Source organism: Delphinus delphis, chromosome 10, assembly GCF_949987515.2.
Source record: "Delphinus delphis chromosome 10, mDelDel1.2, whole genome shotgun sequence".
Lineage (NCBI taxonomy): Eukaryota > Metazoa > Chordata > Mammalia > Artiodactyla > Delphinidae > Delphinus > Delphinus delphis.
In genome coordinates this window covers 69,938,999-69,954,945 of record NC_082692.2, presented here as the reverse complement: position 1 = coordinate 69,954,945, position 15,947 = coordinate 69,938,999, and the positions used below count along the sequence as shown (strand labels likewise).

General features: G+C 42.6%; 1 protein-coding gene across 1 annotated transcript in view; it reads right to left on the bottom strand.

The window, feature by feature from the left end:
* Positions 1-15,947, bottom strand: part of CACNA2D3 (calcium voltage-gated channel auxiliary subunit alpha2delta 3) — a 784,136-nt gene that overhangs the window by 270,496 nt on the left and 497,693 nt on the right. Inside the window, exon 13 of the mRNA XM_060022702.1 lies at positions 4,558-4,691. Coding sequence (XP_059878685.1) covers positions 4,558-4,691 — 134 coding nt within the window. The remainder of the gene's footprint in view (positions 1-4,557; positions 4,692-15,947) is intronic.

Sequence of the window (15,947 nt, the reverse complement as noted above, 5' to 3'; positions counted from 1 at the left end):
TTATATTTGTTGCTGCTGGGTTTTCAACCACAGTAACTGATGAGTCAAGCAAATAGGAATTCCTTTTGCATTTACCACCAGATAACTAAGGAGAAAGAAGACTTTTAGGACCATATTAAGCAAACTTGTGGGATCGACTGTCCAAATTTACTAGATAATCAACTAGTACCTAATTCCATAGCATTTGGTAGAAATGATATAAATCAGTAGGGTCAAAAGTCCTAAAGGAATCAAAGGCACATCCAAACTACAATGTCACAAGGAGAACCAGGCTCCTGGAGAAATCACTGGTCAGCAGAAATGTTATGATGAACAGCAGTTGTAATTTTATCATAATGGTATAAATTAATTAAACATTATTTAAATCTGTAAATTATGAATATAAAAAGGAAGTTGTTACTTCTGCAACTATGTAAATAAATGCCTTGGAAAGACTCTAAAGAAGTTGCTAAGGTAGATTATAAATATGTTCAAATATCAAAAAAATTCCACAGCTGCCAACCCTACCAGGATATTATTAAAATGGGGTCACCATTCCCAGTGCCAAATGCTCCTGAGTTTGGTCTCTTTAATTATTGCAAGGTGGGACACATTAGGGCAATCCTGGGTTTGGACTGTCCTGGGTGTGTCAGGATGGTCATGAACTTGCAACTGCTGATTCCCATACCTTCTTCATCTTCTGGGTGGTGCTAAAGTTGGCAGCCTCATCTTAGAATTTAGACTCTGCAGAAGAGTTTAGCAAATGATTCCAATTTTGTTTCCATATAAATAACAGGGGGCTTTTGCCCTTGCCCTGGTAGATAAAGGCCCAGATGACGAGTTTGAAGGGGTGCTGCTTCCTGGCCAGTGAGGCACCTGTTGGAGCAGTAGCTGCCTTCTCACCTAACAGGCCTATGAAAGAGGAATATGGAATCCCCAATCCTTCCTAACCCAACAGGTTTCTCAGCACCACCAAGATGAGAAAGAACCCTCAGAACATTCTACTAGGGGGTTTATTTATCAGGGCTATTTGCAAAGATACAACACAGAGGCAGTGCTGAGCTATCATTTCAGGGACAAACATTCTGGGGGTTTAGTTTTATGTGCATCAAAAGGTTCTTGAAGAGGTAGAATAAATGAGCTCTGTCATCTTGGTCTACCATTTTAATTAATAATGAGCCACTTAAAGCGTTATTTTATTTTAAAGTAAGTAAAGATGATTATGGCACAGAATGAAAATTTCATGTAAATGTTTAATATGAAGCACAAGACTTCAAAGACAATTCCTCTGCACCATTTGCCCAGAGCTGCTTTCAGACCATTTTCTTCACTATTGCTGTCAGTTCTTTAGTGGAAAAGCTGCAGTAGCAATGGGTTTTCCCTCTCTTGTAACTGCCACCCATATATAAACGTATATATGTGTATGTAAATATGTATGTATGTGGTTAGCAAATCTAGAACAATTTATTTAAATGATTAGCATTACCTAAAGCAAGATGTTACATTGATACAAAGCTTTATTCTCTTCCTCCCCATGATTTTCAGGTTATGTAACCCCAGCCAGGACACTCTAAACGTATGATGTGTCCTTCACCAAAGGCACACAATGTCCATCTGCTTCTCATTAGTGACACTAATTTTGAACACCCGCTCAAGATGTTTTTGGATTCTCCCACTGGATAGATACTATTTTTTTTTTATTTTTTCCTCCTAACTAGTCAAAAATCTCCAGGGAAGCACTTTGAGACCATGAAAATATCCTGCTCATCATCAAAATTCCCCCCCTAGATTTAGCATCCATGGATGACCTTCACCCTAATCAATCTTTACTAAAATGGTTGCCCACTGGTGATTTTCCATCTCATGACTCCCTCCCTCCACACCCACCAGGCAGCATCCCATTGCCCACTGCACACTGCACTCCTTCCCATCCATTTCATCATCTATTTAGTCATCTGTTTGAGATCTGTTTACTTATTTAGAACACACTGATTTGTTTTGTTCAAGTTATAGTCCATTACTCTTCTATTTAATTTTGAGGCTCAAATTGTCCCAGAGTTGACCAGTGAGAGCCCCTTCACGTTGATTCTTGGGCCTTTTGACGTGACCTCATGGTTTTGACTGCTTCGTTATTGTCTGGCACAAAATATTCCAGGCTTTTTGTTTGTTTGTTTTTAACATTAAGACTCCATTACATCCATGTACCACAGTTTATCCAATTGATCTCTTATGGTTGGGAATTTAGGTAACTTTCAATATTTTGAAATGACAAGCAATTCTACAGTGGACAAACTTGTGCGTATGTATTTTTGGATTTTTGAAGGTTTATCTTCAGGGTTAATTCCTAGAAGTAGAATTTCTGGGTCAAAGGGTAAATGCACATTTTCCCTTCCTATACCCCATTCTGTCTTCCCACAAGCATGTACAAGTGTCTCTTTCCCACAGCCTCACCAACAAAGTTAAGCTTTTCATTTCTGCCACTCTAATAGGTGAGAGAAATGGTATCTCAAACCATACTTTAATTTGCATTTTTCTTACAATGTGTGAAGTTGTACATATTTTAAATGTTTAAAAAACATTTTTATTATTTTTGTGTGAACTGTCTGCTCATGTCTTTTGCTCATTTTTTTCTATAGGAATTTTGGAGTTTCCCCCTTAAGTTTTGAAAGTTCTTTATATATTAGGATTATTAGTTCTTTATGTGTGCTATATGTTGCATATTTTCTCCTATTTTACCATTTGCTTTTTGAGTTTGCTTCTTTTTGACTGTGCTTGATTCTTTTAGTTACAAAAGTTGGGTTTTGCTTTGTTTATATTTTAAGTAGTCAAACCTATTTTTATTTATATTGCATCTGGATTTTGGAGTCATTGTTAGAAAGCCATTCTCTGGACTCAGGTTATAGAGGAATTCACTAGATTTTGTTCTAGTGCTTATATGGTTTCATGGTTTACAATTTAGGTCTCTGATCCCCTTGGATATTTTTCTCCGGTGTGATGTGAAGAAAATACTAATTTTATCTTTTTCTAAATAGCTATCTAGTTTTCCCAAAAGCATTTATTACAAAGCCCATCCTAGCACTACTGATTTGAGATGCCACCTTTATCACAAATTAAATTTCCATATGTAGGTGGGTCTTTTTTTGGGACCTTCTACTCTACTGATCTGTCTGTTTATCCAGGTGCTAGTCCCACAGAGACTCTGTTTTATATTTTTTACATTGATGAAACAAATAAGATGACAGACCCAACTGGCTGTTCAGGGTTTGTACACAGAACCACTGGGTGCCTAGATCAGTCCATCCCTGGCTGGCTGCCCTCCTCCTCTCCTCTTCCCCAGCCTTACTCAACCACACATATGAGGAAGAGATGAAACCATCACTGTCATCGCTCTGTTATTACTGTTAGTATGGTGCCGACACAAATGGGGTGGCTTAGTTATTTCACGTCCATGATTCTAAACCAAACTGGGTCAGACTCTGAACATGATAAAAGCCCAAGGTCTCCCTGGCAACCAGAGATGGCTCTTTAGCTTAACACCCATCTCCACTCAGGGTGATTTCTCCTAGGGACGGGCTACCCCTTCCTGACCAGTCTGTATTTCCATGGTCCCACTGTGTACTTTAAGGCTGTGTGTGTGGGGGTGCAGGCTGCTTTGCTGTCCCCAAAGATGGGTTCCCACATGCTGCTCCTGCCCTGTATCTGCCTGCAGCTGCCAGAAGAGCAGCAGGGATGAGCGAGCTCGTGGAGAGAAAAGCTGGCCCATGGCAGCCGTTGAGATCACTCTGGAGGATGGCTGGTCTGGGTTACAGCGATTAATGTGATGTTAATCCCGACACAAATGATGGGAGGGGGCCCTCTGAGAACATTTACAATCAATAAACGAAAAATGCCACTCCCATCAGATTCATTATGACTATGAAAAATCACCCAGCAATTACACAAGAAACCTGGCCATTGAGCCATTATTTGATGATTGGCAACACTCCTCCTTTTAAGCTAATTCGGCACCAGAATCTTTTTTCCTTGGAATTTGGCTTTAGAATGAGCCCATGGCCAGAGGTGCAACAACAATCAGTGCCTATATAACCACCACTGAAGCATTTTCTCACTTGTTCAAGGGAAGAAAAGGCAGCTGTGGCCTCTACGGTGGCTCCAATTCACTGTCAGAGCTGAAGGTGGTCCCACCCTCCCAAGTTGAGACCCAAGATTCATCCCCAGGACTGGACCTCTCTGATGATGGCAAGGACCGAATCTAACACACCTGTCATCATTGCCACACTGACAGAATTTGTACACTTGTGAGAAGGAAAAAAAGGTAGAGAAGACAGAAACCAAAAGTGAGTTTTCTGTGCTGACGAGACACCTTCCAGAAGAACTTGTTACATTCTCTGATATTAGGAGTTGTCACCAACCTTGCTTGCTAAGAGATCAACGCAAATCATACAAATACGGAAGATGTCAGTGAACCCCGTTACTGAGAAGGAATGCTACAACCACCATCTTCTGGAATAAACCCAGGGAAACTCTCCCATGGTAGGAGGAACCCTCAGGTTCTCTCCTGGGGCCCTGGGGACTCACAGTGCTGTCGATGTACGCTTCAGTCCACACCACGTCGTGCTCCTGGTCGATGACTTTGGGCCGGCTGAGTACATGGAGGTATTCCATGACATTTTCCTGCACATCAGCCAAGGTGGAGATCTGGGTGAAAAATCCTGCCAAGGGAGAACAACGTTAAGTAAAGACAGGAACAACTACAACTGGGGAGCAGACCTACGCTATGCCTTCTTAGCCTCTAGCTAATTTCTTTCTTCCCTTTTCCTTTTTAAACATTATGTCTCCTCTCTACCATCACCCACTTAATGAGCAATGTGTTCATGTTAGAAAACAGAGTCAAGCAAAAAGAATAAAATGAAGATCAACCACAAACCCACCTCCCAGAAGAAGCCCCTGTTAATCCTTTGGAGAATCTCTCCCCAGATGTTTTCTATACATATACATATAGACCTTCTCTGGTAGATATGGGAGTCCTCTCTACATGCCATTTTGTAAACCCCCCCCCTTTTTTTCATTTTAGTGTATTTATTTCCAATGGGAAAACTAAAAAGCACAAAATTTAAAGGCTGTCCTATTTTTATAACTACAATAGTTATAATTTTTTCTTTTTTAAAAAATTTTTATTGGCATATAGTTGATTTACAATGTTGTGCTAGTTTCAGGTGTACAGCAAAGTCAATCAGTTATACATATACATATATCCACTCTTTTTTAGATTCTTTTCCCATATAGGTCATTACAGAGTATTGAGTAGAGTTCCCTGTGCTATTTTATATATAAATATTGTGTATATGTGTAAATATTGTGTATATATAAAAGTTGTGTGTATATGTCAATCCCAATCTCCCAACTTATCCCTCCCCCCTATAATTAATTTTTGAGTGCTTAATAAGGGGCACAAAATTTGCTAAACACCTGATAAGCTTTGCCTCATTTATTCCTGACAACATGATGAAGTGGGCATAACTTGCCCACTTTACAGATAAGATGACTGAGGCAGACCGAGCATATGTGTTTTGGCCATGTTCTCACCGGTAACAAGTGGCAAATACAGAAGGTGAAACCAGGCTTAAGTATCTTAATCTATGCCTTTTGCTTCTACAGAATTTTGCTCTTTGTGTGTTTAAGGCAGAAACTCCAGCTCAAACCCTCATGTAGTTACCAGACCTGCCATTTGAATATGCTGGGTAGACATGGTTTCTCAGTAACATAAAAAGTTCTAAACATGCTATCATCTTGTGGGTGGAGAGGCCATTTTGATCTCGAGTTTAGGTACTGCTATGCTCCTCTTCAGCTTGGGGTTGGCTTTGCTGGGAGTCAGGAGATGTTAGAAGAGAAGGGCTGAACTGAGCACAGGTCTGGATCCCCAGGAGGGGTCCCTTCATTCAAACATTTATGGAAGGCTTTCTTGGTGCCTACCACTGGAGGAGCAGGAGTTAACTAGATGAGCATGACCCCTGCTTCCTGGGAGGTCTGAGTAAGCTGACAACTATAAAATAGCACAGTCAACATTATAGAGAAACACACAGCATGGACAGCCAATCACTTGGCTACCCCGAAGAAGGGTCAGTACAGCTGAACCCTGAAGGATGAGGACCAGTTAGCTAGAGGAAGGGGGGTTAAAGACTATGTCCGGCAAAGCAAGGAATGTAAGTAAAGGCCCAAGGTCAGAGTTAGACCCATTCTAGGAACTGAAAAAAACTCAGAATGGCTGGAGTAAAAAGCTCAGGGAGAGTGAGTAGAAGTAGGGTGCTATAAGATCAGAGGAATTAGCAGAGGGACTATCATATAAGACCTTGGGAAAGAGTTTAGACTTTATCCTACAGGCAACTAGTCATGGAAGCATTTTAAGCAGGGGGACACTGGATGGACACAGATTCATGTTTCCTCCCCATGGCTCTAAATAAGGACCTTTATAACTAAGTTGATGCCACCTCCTACTTGCCAACAAATGAGAGAGGATATGTGTGCCTCTGAAGCCAGATCCATCACAGCACTTGCTGTAGTGTTTATAGAACCTCTTAGTGTTTAATACAGGGCTCAGGGTAAAGAAACGCCAGCCCTTTTGTTGTCCAGAAAGGACCAGGACCCTCCCAGGGCATTTCCAAACAAAAGCCAGCTGGTTTTAATTTGTTGTACCAACCCCAAACCAGGTTGGCACCATGTGGCTTCTGGCTTCCTGGTGACAGCTCTGCACAGTGCTAATTAACACGCACTGTCACTCCTGTCCACTCCACCCTCCTGGCCAGGGCCAGAGCCTCACCCATCCCAGTAGAAACTGAGCCCCAAAGACCTGTGAGACCCTGCTCTAGCTCAGGGCTCTGGAGCAGGGCCCATGTGTACCTTGGCACTCCCTCAGAGGTCAGGCACTACAGTTACGGATGCCCATCTGGGTCACTGCTCACGCAAGGCTTCCAGGTGGCCCCTCTTAGAGGCACAGTGGGAAAAAGAAGTTTTAAAGAAGATTGCTGGATGACAGCAAGCATCATAGTTATAATCCCTCCACAAACCACGACTACAATCAGTGTTTGAATAAGAAAGAAAACATTTCAGCTCTTCTCTAGTAGGTAAACCTTTGGCTCTGCATGAAGGGTCTTAGAGAGACAAACATGACACAGAGGACAAACCAAGAGAGGTGTTGCCATGTTGATAAGAAGAGGAGAGAACTCCATGGTTCTGGACCGTGAGGATACCTGGGTGAGCAATTCACAGTATAGCAGTATTCCTACTGTGGGTTCCTGTACCAAATGTGCAGTAAACACAGCCTCTCTTGGGAGGAGTTTTTCTTGGTTGTCTGTGTTTTCATTCTAATCCTCAAAGCCAACAGTAAAAATCCCTGATTTGGGTTTTCCAAAATAGGGCCAAGAGAAGGGAGGGAATAAATAGAAGGAGGGGGATGGGAGAGACAGATCCTCAGCATTGAGGGAGAGTGGGAAGGAAAAACAATCACACATTTGGAAGGGGATGGAGCTGAGGGATCATCCTCACTTGGCCTTGCTATCATAATCAAAGTTATGAAAAGTTACAAAAAGCTGGCTACAGACCTATAGCCAACAGTATACCTGACACCTCCATAAGGATGACTAACAGTGTTCTCAGACTGAACCCGTCCAAAGCCAACTCCTGATTTCCCTGGCCAGACCTATTCCTCCCGCATTGGGTCTTTCCCACCTCAGCAAATGACGCCACTGCCCAACTGGGCCAAACACTTAAGAATTATCCTTGATAGCCATCATTTCCTCACCCCACCCCATAGCTAATCCACCAGCATGTTCTTCTGGCCCTATCTCTAAAATATGTCTCAAGTCCAATCCCACATTTCCACTGCTCCCACCCTACTCCAGACTCCACTGTCTCTCCCCCAGGGTATAGCAACAACCACCCCCGCCCCACAAATCCCCCTCCTTGTTATCTAGACTCCTGACAGCAATCAAAGGAAAGTATAAAGCAGACCATCTAAAGTATAAAGCAGACCATCATCTCCCTGCCTAAAATCCTAAAACAGCTTCTATTTAATTAGAATAAAATCCAAATTTCTTACCTGACCTCTAAGACTCTCCCTCACTAGGCCCCCGCCTACCTGGATGGACTCATCCCCTTCCATCCTCCCACCAAGTTCATCCACCTGACCCTCCCCAGGCGCTTGCACCTACTGTACCCTCTGCCTGGCACACCATTTATCCAGTTTTCTACGGATGGCTTCTTGGGATCATTCAGGGGTTAGCTGTCTGAACCCATTTCCTCTTGCTTCACCTTGCTTTCACTTTCTTCTGAAGATTCATCAATGCTGAATTCTGATTTACTTGTTTACTTTGTTCTTGCCAATGGAATATTGGCTCCAGGAAATGTCACAAAAAGCTGGTGCCTGTCTTGTCCAGAGAGATATTCCCAGAACCAGCACATGGCTCTGTGAGAGCCATTACTGAAGCAAGGACATTCACCAAAGTCTTACTGTGATTCACACTGTCGCTCTACACTTGGGTAACACAACAGCTCAACATGTGTGTGTGCTCGTTGTATAGGGAGGAAACAGAAACAACAGTGTTTAGTAATTTGTCCTGGGTCAATTTGAATACAGATTCATTTGATTCCAAAACCTTTGCTCTTAACCACTGAAGACACTGCCTCTTCCTGTAATGGGAAAGGACAGCATGGCAGCTGCTCAGAGCATGGACAGCATGGTCCTCCTCTGTAAGGACACCCCTAATGGGCTGTTTGAATCTCTGTGGCTGGGAAAGTTTGAGGCTGGGGTGGGGAAATATGTGGTTGCCCTATGAGGTTCCTGGCAAATGCACAGTAGTTAGCACCAAAGGTCTACTCAAAACCCATACCACAGTTCTAACTTATATTTCAATATATAGACCATAAATGCAGATGTATAAAAGGTAAGAAAAGCTAGAATTACAAAGATAATATTAATAATGTACACTGCAAAGCTTAATGCAAATCATGCAAATCAGATCATCTAACCCCAACCCATTAAATCGTAAAACTTATCTGAAAGAGTCTCTTTTTGTTTTTAAATGTTATTCATATAAGTTTTAGTTAACAAATGTACCTTTTGATGGATAACAGGAAGTCGCTGAGGGCTGGACTCTTTGCCTGTAACCATAGATGCTTCCCTCCTTCTCCCTCTGCATCCTTTGAACTGGCCACTTTCCCCCCGGCCTTCCCTCACCTCTTTTTATTTATTTTAAATTCTAGCTCTTGAATGTTTATTCTCTTCTTTAACGTGCCTTCTTGGACTTCATATATCATGTTAGAAAATAGAATCAGCAATCTTTTGGTAATTATCAAGGAGTAATTAATGCTGAAATTAGCCACCTATTATAAATGATCTGATCATTTTTCTCCATAACATCAATTTATTTACCTATTCCCTTACAGAGCCTCCTGTGAACTCTGAGTTACAACTACTCAGTGTGATAAACCACATGCAGCCTGGTGCTTTGTATTTCTGATATTTTCCTACCCTTACTTAGAGATTTCTTAAGAGTCCCTTGTCTAAGAGGTGCCTCTGCATGAGATGCTCCATCAGTACATCATTCAACACTCCACTTTGCAATGACACCAGATCTGAGGGACCCCGGAGTCTGCTCCTCAGTAGGAGACCATGGCTGTCTACCTCACCGGTAAGGTCTGGGTAAGGTCCTCGTTCTACTTTTGGTGTGATGGGCACTGCACCCTTGAGTCTTTTCAAAGACTCTTTTTCCCTCTGACATAAGGCAGGCTGAAAACAAGAAAGCCAGTGATCAGGTCCCAGTCTTCCCAAGGCAATAAGGTAGGCAGTGATGTTGCTGGTCACGCACTGGGGCATAGTGGCCATATTGCCATTCTACAGTGGCAATAATTGTTTCAATGTATTTAAAATGGTTTGCTGCTTTGCCTCATTAGAGCTGGTTGCCTCAAGACCTGGTGTGCATCCCCTTATGGAACAACAGTATTCTTGGAAGACCCTCACAATATTCTGTCCCATCTTCGTCCTCCCCATCAACATCACACACTACTGAAAATCACTTTTTTTCTATAAAAAAATGAACCATTGATAAACAACTTTCTACCTCCACATCTCTTTGGACCATTACAAAGAACGAGTAAGAGGTCTATTGGGCCCTGAGAGCTGAAGGGCACATGTCCGATGAGTTGGAAAGAGAAGACCAAAGAGAGAATGGCCACTAGCGCAGGGAGCCCAGGGGCCTCAGTGGGCACGTGCCACCTGGAGAAGGGGGCTCGCAAATGTGAAGCTATCAGAATCAGCCAGAACCTCTGACTTAGGAGCAAGTCTTTTTGTGTGTGAATAATATTACATTTTTCTTTTTTTTTTAACATCTTTATTAGAGTATAATTGCTTTACAATGGTGTGTTAGTCTCTGCTTCATAACAAAGTGAATCAGCCACACACATACATACATCCCCATATCTCCTCCCTCCCGCATCTCCTTCCCACCCTCCCTATCCCACCCCTCCAGGCGGTCACAAAGCATCAAGCTGATCTCCCTGCGCCACGTGGCTGCTTCCCACCAGCCATCTACCCTACACCTGGTAGTATATATAGGTCCATGTCACCCTCTCACTTTGTCCCAGCCCACCCTTCCCCCTCCCCGTGTCCTCAAGTCTATAATATTATATTTTTAATTTCAAATTTCATGCTAGAAAAAATAATTTAAAGTAGGGGTCCCCAATCCCTGGGGACCGCGGCTACCGGTCCTTGGCCTGTTAGGAACCAGGCCGAACAGCAGGAGGTGAGCAGCGGGCAGGCTAGTGAAGCTTCATCTGCCGCTCCTTATCGCTCCCCATTGCTCTCTTCACCGCCTGAACCATCCCCCCATTGCTCATGTTACCGCCTGAACCATCCTCCCCCATCCAGTCCGTGGAAAAATTGTCTTCCATGAAACTGGTCCCTGGTGCCAAAAAGGCTGGGGACCTCTAGTTTAAAGGATCACACTGTGGAGCTAGGAATGCTGGCTTGCCGGCAGCTCTATCGCTGTGCCCCATTCCACCCTGCCTCGTCTCCTCGGAGAGCCTTAATATCTCCATTTGTAAAATGTCAGAAACTGGACCACATGCCTACACAAGCTGAAGCAGGACAATTTCTGGAACACACAGGCTGGTTATAAATCCCAGCTCCAGTCTTTATTAGCTATAGACCATTAAAGTCCTTTCTCAACATCTAGATTCCTTTTCCTAGATTCTCTCAAATAATGGGAAATAGTCCTCTATGAACCATGACTTTCTTCTCCCCAAAGAGAAGCAACCTCACATCCTGGTGAAGAGTTAGGCTCAGACTTTGGAACAACTGGGCCTGATTCCTGGCTCTGCCACCTGCTAGTTGGTAACCTGGGGCAAGCTGCTAGTCTCTTTGAGTCTCAGTTTCCTTCTCATGCACTTCATACAGCTTTAAGGAGGGTCAAAAGAGATAACACATAAAAGTACTTTGCACTTTACCTGGCACTTAGTAAGAAGTTTGTCATCCTTAGTTGCTATTAACAATAGTAGCACCATGTTCATCTTCACAACTATTACCCTTTCCACTCAAATTCTCAAGTTCTATGGAATCTACACAAAGAATGTATACAACTTAAGTCTCCATTAATGGATAAATGGATTAAAAAGTTACAGTGTATACACACACACGCACACAGAAATATTATTCAGCATGAGAAACAAGGAAATCCTGCCATTTGCAAAAACATGTATGGACCTTGAGTACATCTTGCTAAATAAGATAAGCCAGACAGAGAAAGACAAATACTGTATGATATCACTGGTATGTGGAATCTAGAAAAGTGAAAATCATAGCAACAGAGTCTAAAGAGGCTTACCAGGGGCTGGGGGTTGGGGAATTGGTTGAAGAGTACAAAAAAAGAATTATACAAAGGTATCTGAATAACTGTCATTTTTGCCTTCTTCCACCTTTTCTGAAACAGCAAAAAATTTTAATTGCCAGTTTTTCCCTACTCCAAACAACCATTCTGGCCTCATAAATTTGACACTTGGAAAGGTATAGTGAGGTTAAGAGATTTCTAGTGGGAAAAGGCTATGGGTCTGAACTTCCAAGGAGGGCTCAGGCCGCCAGTTCTCTTTCAAACAAGGAGAGAATGACCATTAGCCTATCAACGAGGGACAGGCTGAGTAGATAAACAAGACAGACTCACGTGGCGTTTCCATTCGATCTAATGATGACAGATAAGTTGAGAACCAAATACAGAGACCCTTCTTCATTTGCACAGCTGGAAAATACTCCATTCACCATGATTTTTGAAGGAGAATCAGGCAGTGCTTATTTAAAAGCTTGGCACACTGAACATTACAGGTCATCAAGGCTTTATGGAGTATCTGGGCTAGTTGGCCCCTCTTTTCAGTTTTCCCAGTTCACTTGTTTAACCAATAGTGTGAATGCAGAATTTTAAGTTCCATAAGCCATTCTACAGTGGCAATAATTGTTTTAATGTATTTAAAATGGTTTGCTGCTTTGCCTCATTAGGGCTGGTTGCCTCAAGATAGGACCTAGTTATGCATAAAATGAGACAAACCAATGAGCTCCAGGCCTCTCTGGATTTTGCTAGTGGACTGGAGGAGGCAGAGAACTCCTGTGAGGGCATGAATATTCCCAGACATCCATTTACAGGGGGCAGTGCCAGAGGTCCACTGACTGAGAACTGTCTCCATGGCTACCATACTTCCAAACAAGAAGTTTCACATGGATAGCAGGTCCTTGACCACTGACCCAGGGACAATGAGCTGGTCCTGACAACTCCTGCTCCTCCCTAGGGTCACTCTGGTCAGTCAGCCAACAGGCTTCTCCCTGGGCTTCCCTGGGTCTGCTCTGGTCCCCGAATGCTAATGCTTCATTTCACTGAAGAACTTGGCTGAGTCAGGGCAAAAATATGTAAGGAGGGGGGCGGGCCCTCCCTGGACCTCATGTCACTTGAGATGAAAAATGTTATGCTGCCTCCATACTATAACAATCTGAGAGTATAAACAATGATTTAATTAATGACCATAGAAGAATACTTGCTCACCGACGTTACGCTGGTCTAAACCCCATAACTGACGCAACATGAAGCCGATGTTTATATGGGCACAGATGACTGGAACCTGACATTTTGATGGCAACTGCTACTTTGAAGAGTGGCAAACAATGACATTTTATTCCCAAGGCCCTTTAGAAGAGAAGCAGAGGAGGAAGGTGAAACTATTGTGAGGGACTGACTCTGGCAGGGAAGGAAACAACTGGATTTGGACAGGAAGAGAAGGAGAATCACTGAGGAATCCAGCGGCCGGGCCAGCTAAGCAGCTACTATTACCTCCTTGAATTTTCCAAGTTGCTGCGCTCAGAACTTATAAATCTAAAGGGCTATATTCTATGGCCAGGCCCCGAAATACTCTGAGTTGACTAAATTGTCTTCAAAAGGATTCTTCAAAGGTTCTTATAAACAATGACTAAAACTAAATTATGGTGTAATATTAGTTGATTAAGACAAGACTTCAATCTGAGTAATTTTCATCAGCTGGACACAGACAGTGGTAAAAACAATAACCCATGACTAAATGCATACTCGCTGATGGGAAGAGTTGCAGTCTGATGTGGCAGGAGTAACATGAAAACTTTTAAAAATTAAAAAATGGAAAGGAACTCTCTTTCAAGACCACAGAATCAAGGAAAAAATTGAGAAAGTGTAGCTCACTCAAATGTCAGTGAAGTTCCAAAAATTATCTCAATGGTCTGTTTTCTCAGAGGCAACCTAGGATCCATTCAGCCTCCATCTCCTCATGCCTACTTTCCTTCTATATTTCCTCTTCAAATGAAGCCAAATGCATTACTCTGAGACAATGAGAATTACTGATACCTTTGAGTGAGGTGAGCCAGCCAATAAACTAAAATAATTGCAGAACATGTTATTTTAGAGCTTCAAGGAAATGTTCAAACCTTTCATGCAGTTCTCCATTTTTAGATGAGGAAATTGAGACTTGCTTCAAAGATTTCTCCAAGTAGAAGCAGATAATAAAACACAATGCCAAGCAAAGGGAAAGTGAGGCAGAGGTTTACTTGCTTGGCTAGGCACCTTTTCCCTGAGAACTTCCCGTGTCCATCCACCTGCAGAGCACATATATTTTTCTTTGTGGCCTTACCTCTGCCTACATGCAATTCCGCAGGGGAAGACCTGTCCCAAGCTGGGTGCCAGAATCATTTTTTGGATAAGATATAAACTCTCCTTTCTCCACAATAGGTGTTGTGTGGATAGATGGGTATGCACAGTGTGAGGTAGCTATTTTTGACATGTACATGCCCTAGCAGAGAAGGTCTATCTACAGAGAAGAAGAATGCCACGGAATGTAGAAAGAAACCAAGAAGGAAAAGAAAAACAAAAACACAGCCCCTGGTCCCTCATGAGACATAAGCTTCCCTTCCCACTCTGGGTTCTGACTCACTCTCCTCTCTCTCCAAAACACTCTTCTTTTTAATTTCAGGGAGCAACTTTGGTTGCTTGCAACTAAAATAACTTTGTCTTAAGTCACCAAAACTAAAGCTGAGACCTGCCAACCCTTCCCTGAGTCCTCTTTCCTCCACTAACATACATATATTGGAACTTTTATAAAGGACGGCATAACAGGCAATGTAGAAATAGACCACCTACATCCACCAATACCAATTTACTGTGCAACAGGACATATCTTTATTTATTAGTATTTATAGTCAATTTGCTCATTTTTCAAACCTTAAAGAAGCAGCCACTCTACATAGAGCAGGAGGTTGGGCTGAGTGCTCAAGAGGAAATCAGAGTGACAGGCTACTCTCAGGGACTGTATAGCCTCAGAGCAGAGATAAGACATAACCACAGATCAATATAACACTAGGAAATCATATGGGCCATTTCTGTGCCAGGCACTAAGCTGCCAGCTTTACCTGCACGGCCTCATTCATGCTCACAGCATCTGACTGGGGCAGGTATCATCACTATCTCTGTTCTGTAGGTGATATAACTCAGACCCAGGTAGGTATGGTAACATCCACCACCGTGATTGGTGTTTGGTAGAGGCTGGATTTGAACTCAAGGAGTTTGGGTTAAGACTCAAGGAATCTAGAATATACCACCTATTTTCCTCCTTTGCTTTGCCTTCTTGGTTGTGTGTAGACTGAAAAGAAGCCCTTCATAAGACTGGAGGCCCTGTTCCTTCCCTCCCTGTGCCTTCCCTAAAGCATTGTTTCCAACACACATCAGGGCCTGTCAATGTAGAAAATTAACCTGTGAAAGTAGAAAAGCTAACAATTATTGAGCACTTACTAGGTCTCAGCACTGAACTAGGCACCTAATCTGTACCATTTCATTTTTTAACCCTATATTCAATAAAAATCAAAAAGAAAAGCTATTATCACCCTCTCCACTTTGAAGATTAGAACACTGAAGCAGGTTAAAGTTAACTAAGTTAATTAGTTATGTAGGTTAAGTTATGCTATGGGAACATATCAAACTGGAAATCTCACTGGCTTAACACAAAGGTTTATCACACAGACTATATATCCATCATGGGCTGGCAGATGGCAGAAGACAGGGTGAGCGGAAAGGCATCTGCTCCATGCGGCCACTCAGGAACCCAGGCTATTTCATCTATTCCATCATGTAGCTTCAGAGTTCATAGGAGCAGAAAAGAATAGATACCACCAAACCAGCTCTTAAATGCTTTAGCCCATAAATGACCCAGGTTGGTTTTGCTTAAAGCCTGTTGGCCAGAACCAGTGCAAGGGGCTGGGAATGGTGAGTGAGCACATGGATATTTGGTGCGTGGTAAATGGCTCTGCCATAGTAATTCTTCCAAGGTTACTCAGTTACTAAGCAATAGAGTGGAGAGGCTTAACCACTCCACTTGACTATGTCCTCAAAGTTTATAAACACATTTTGGGAGAAGTTGTT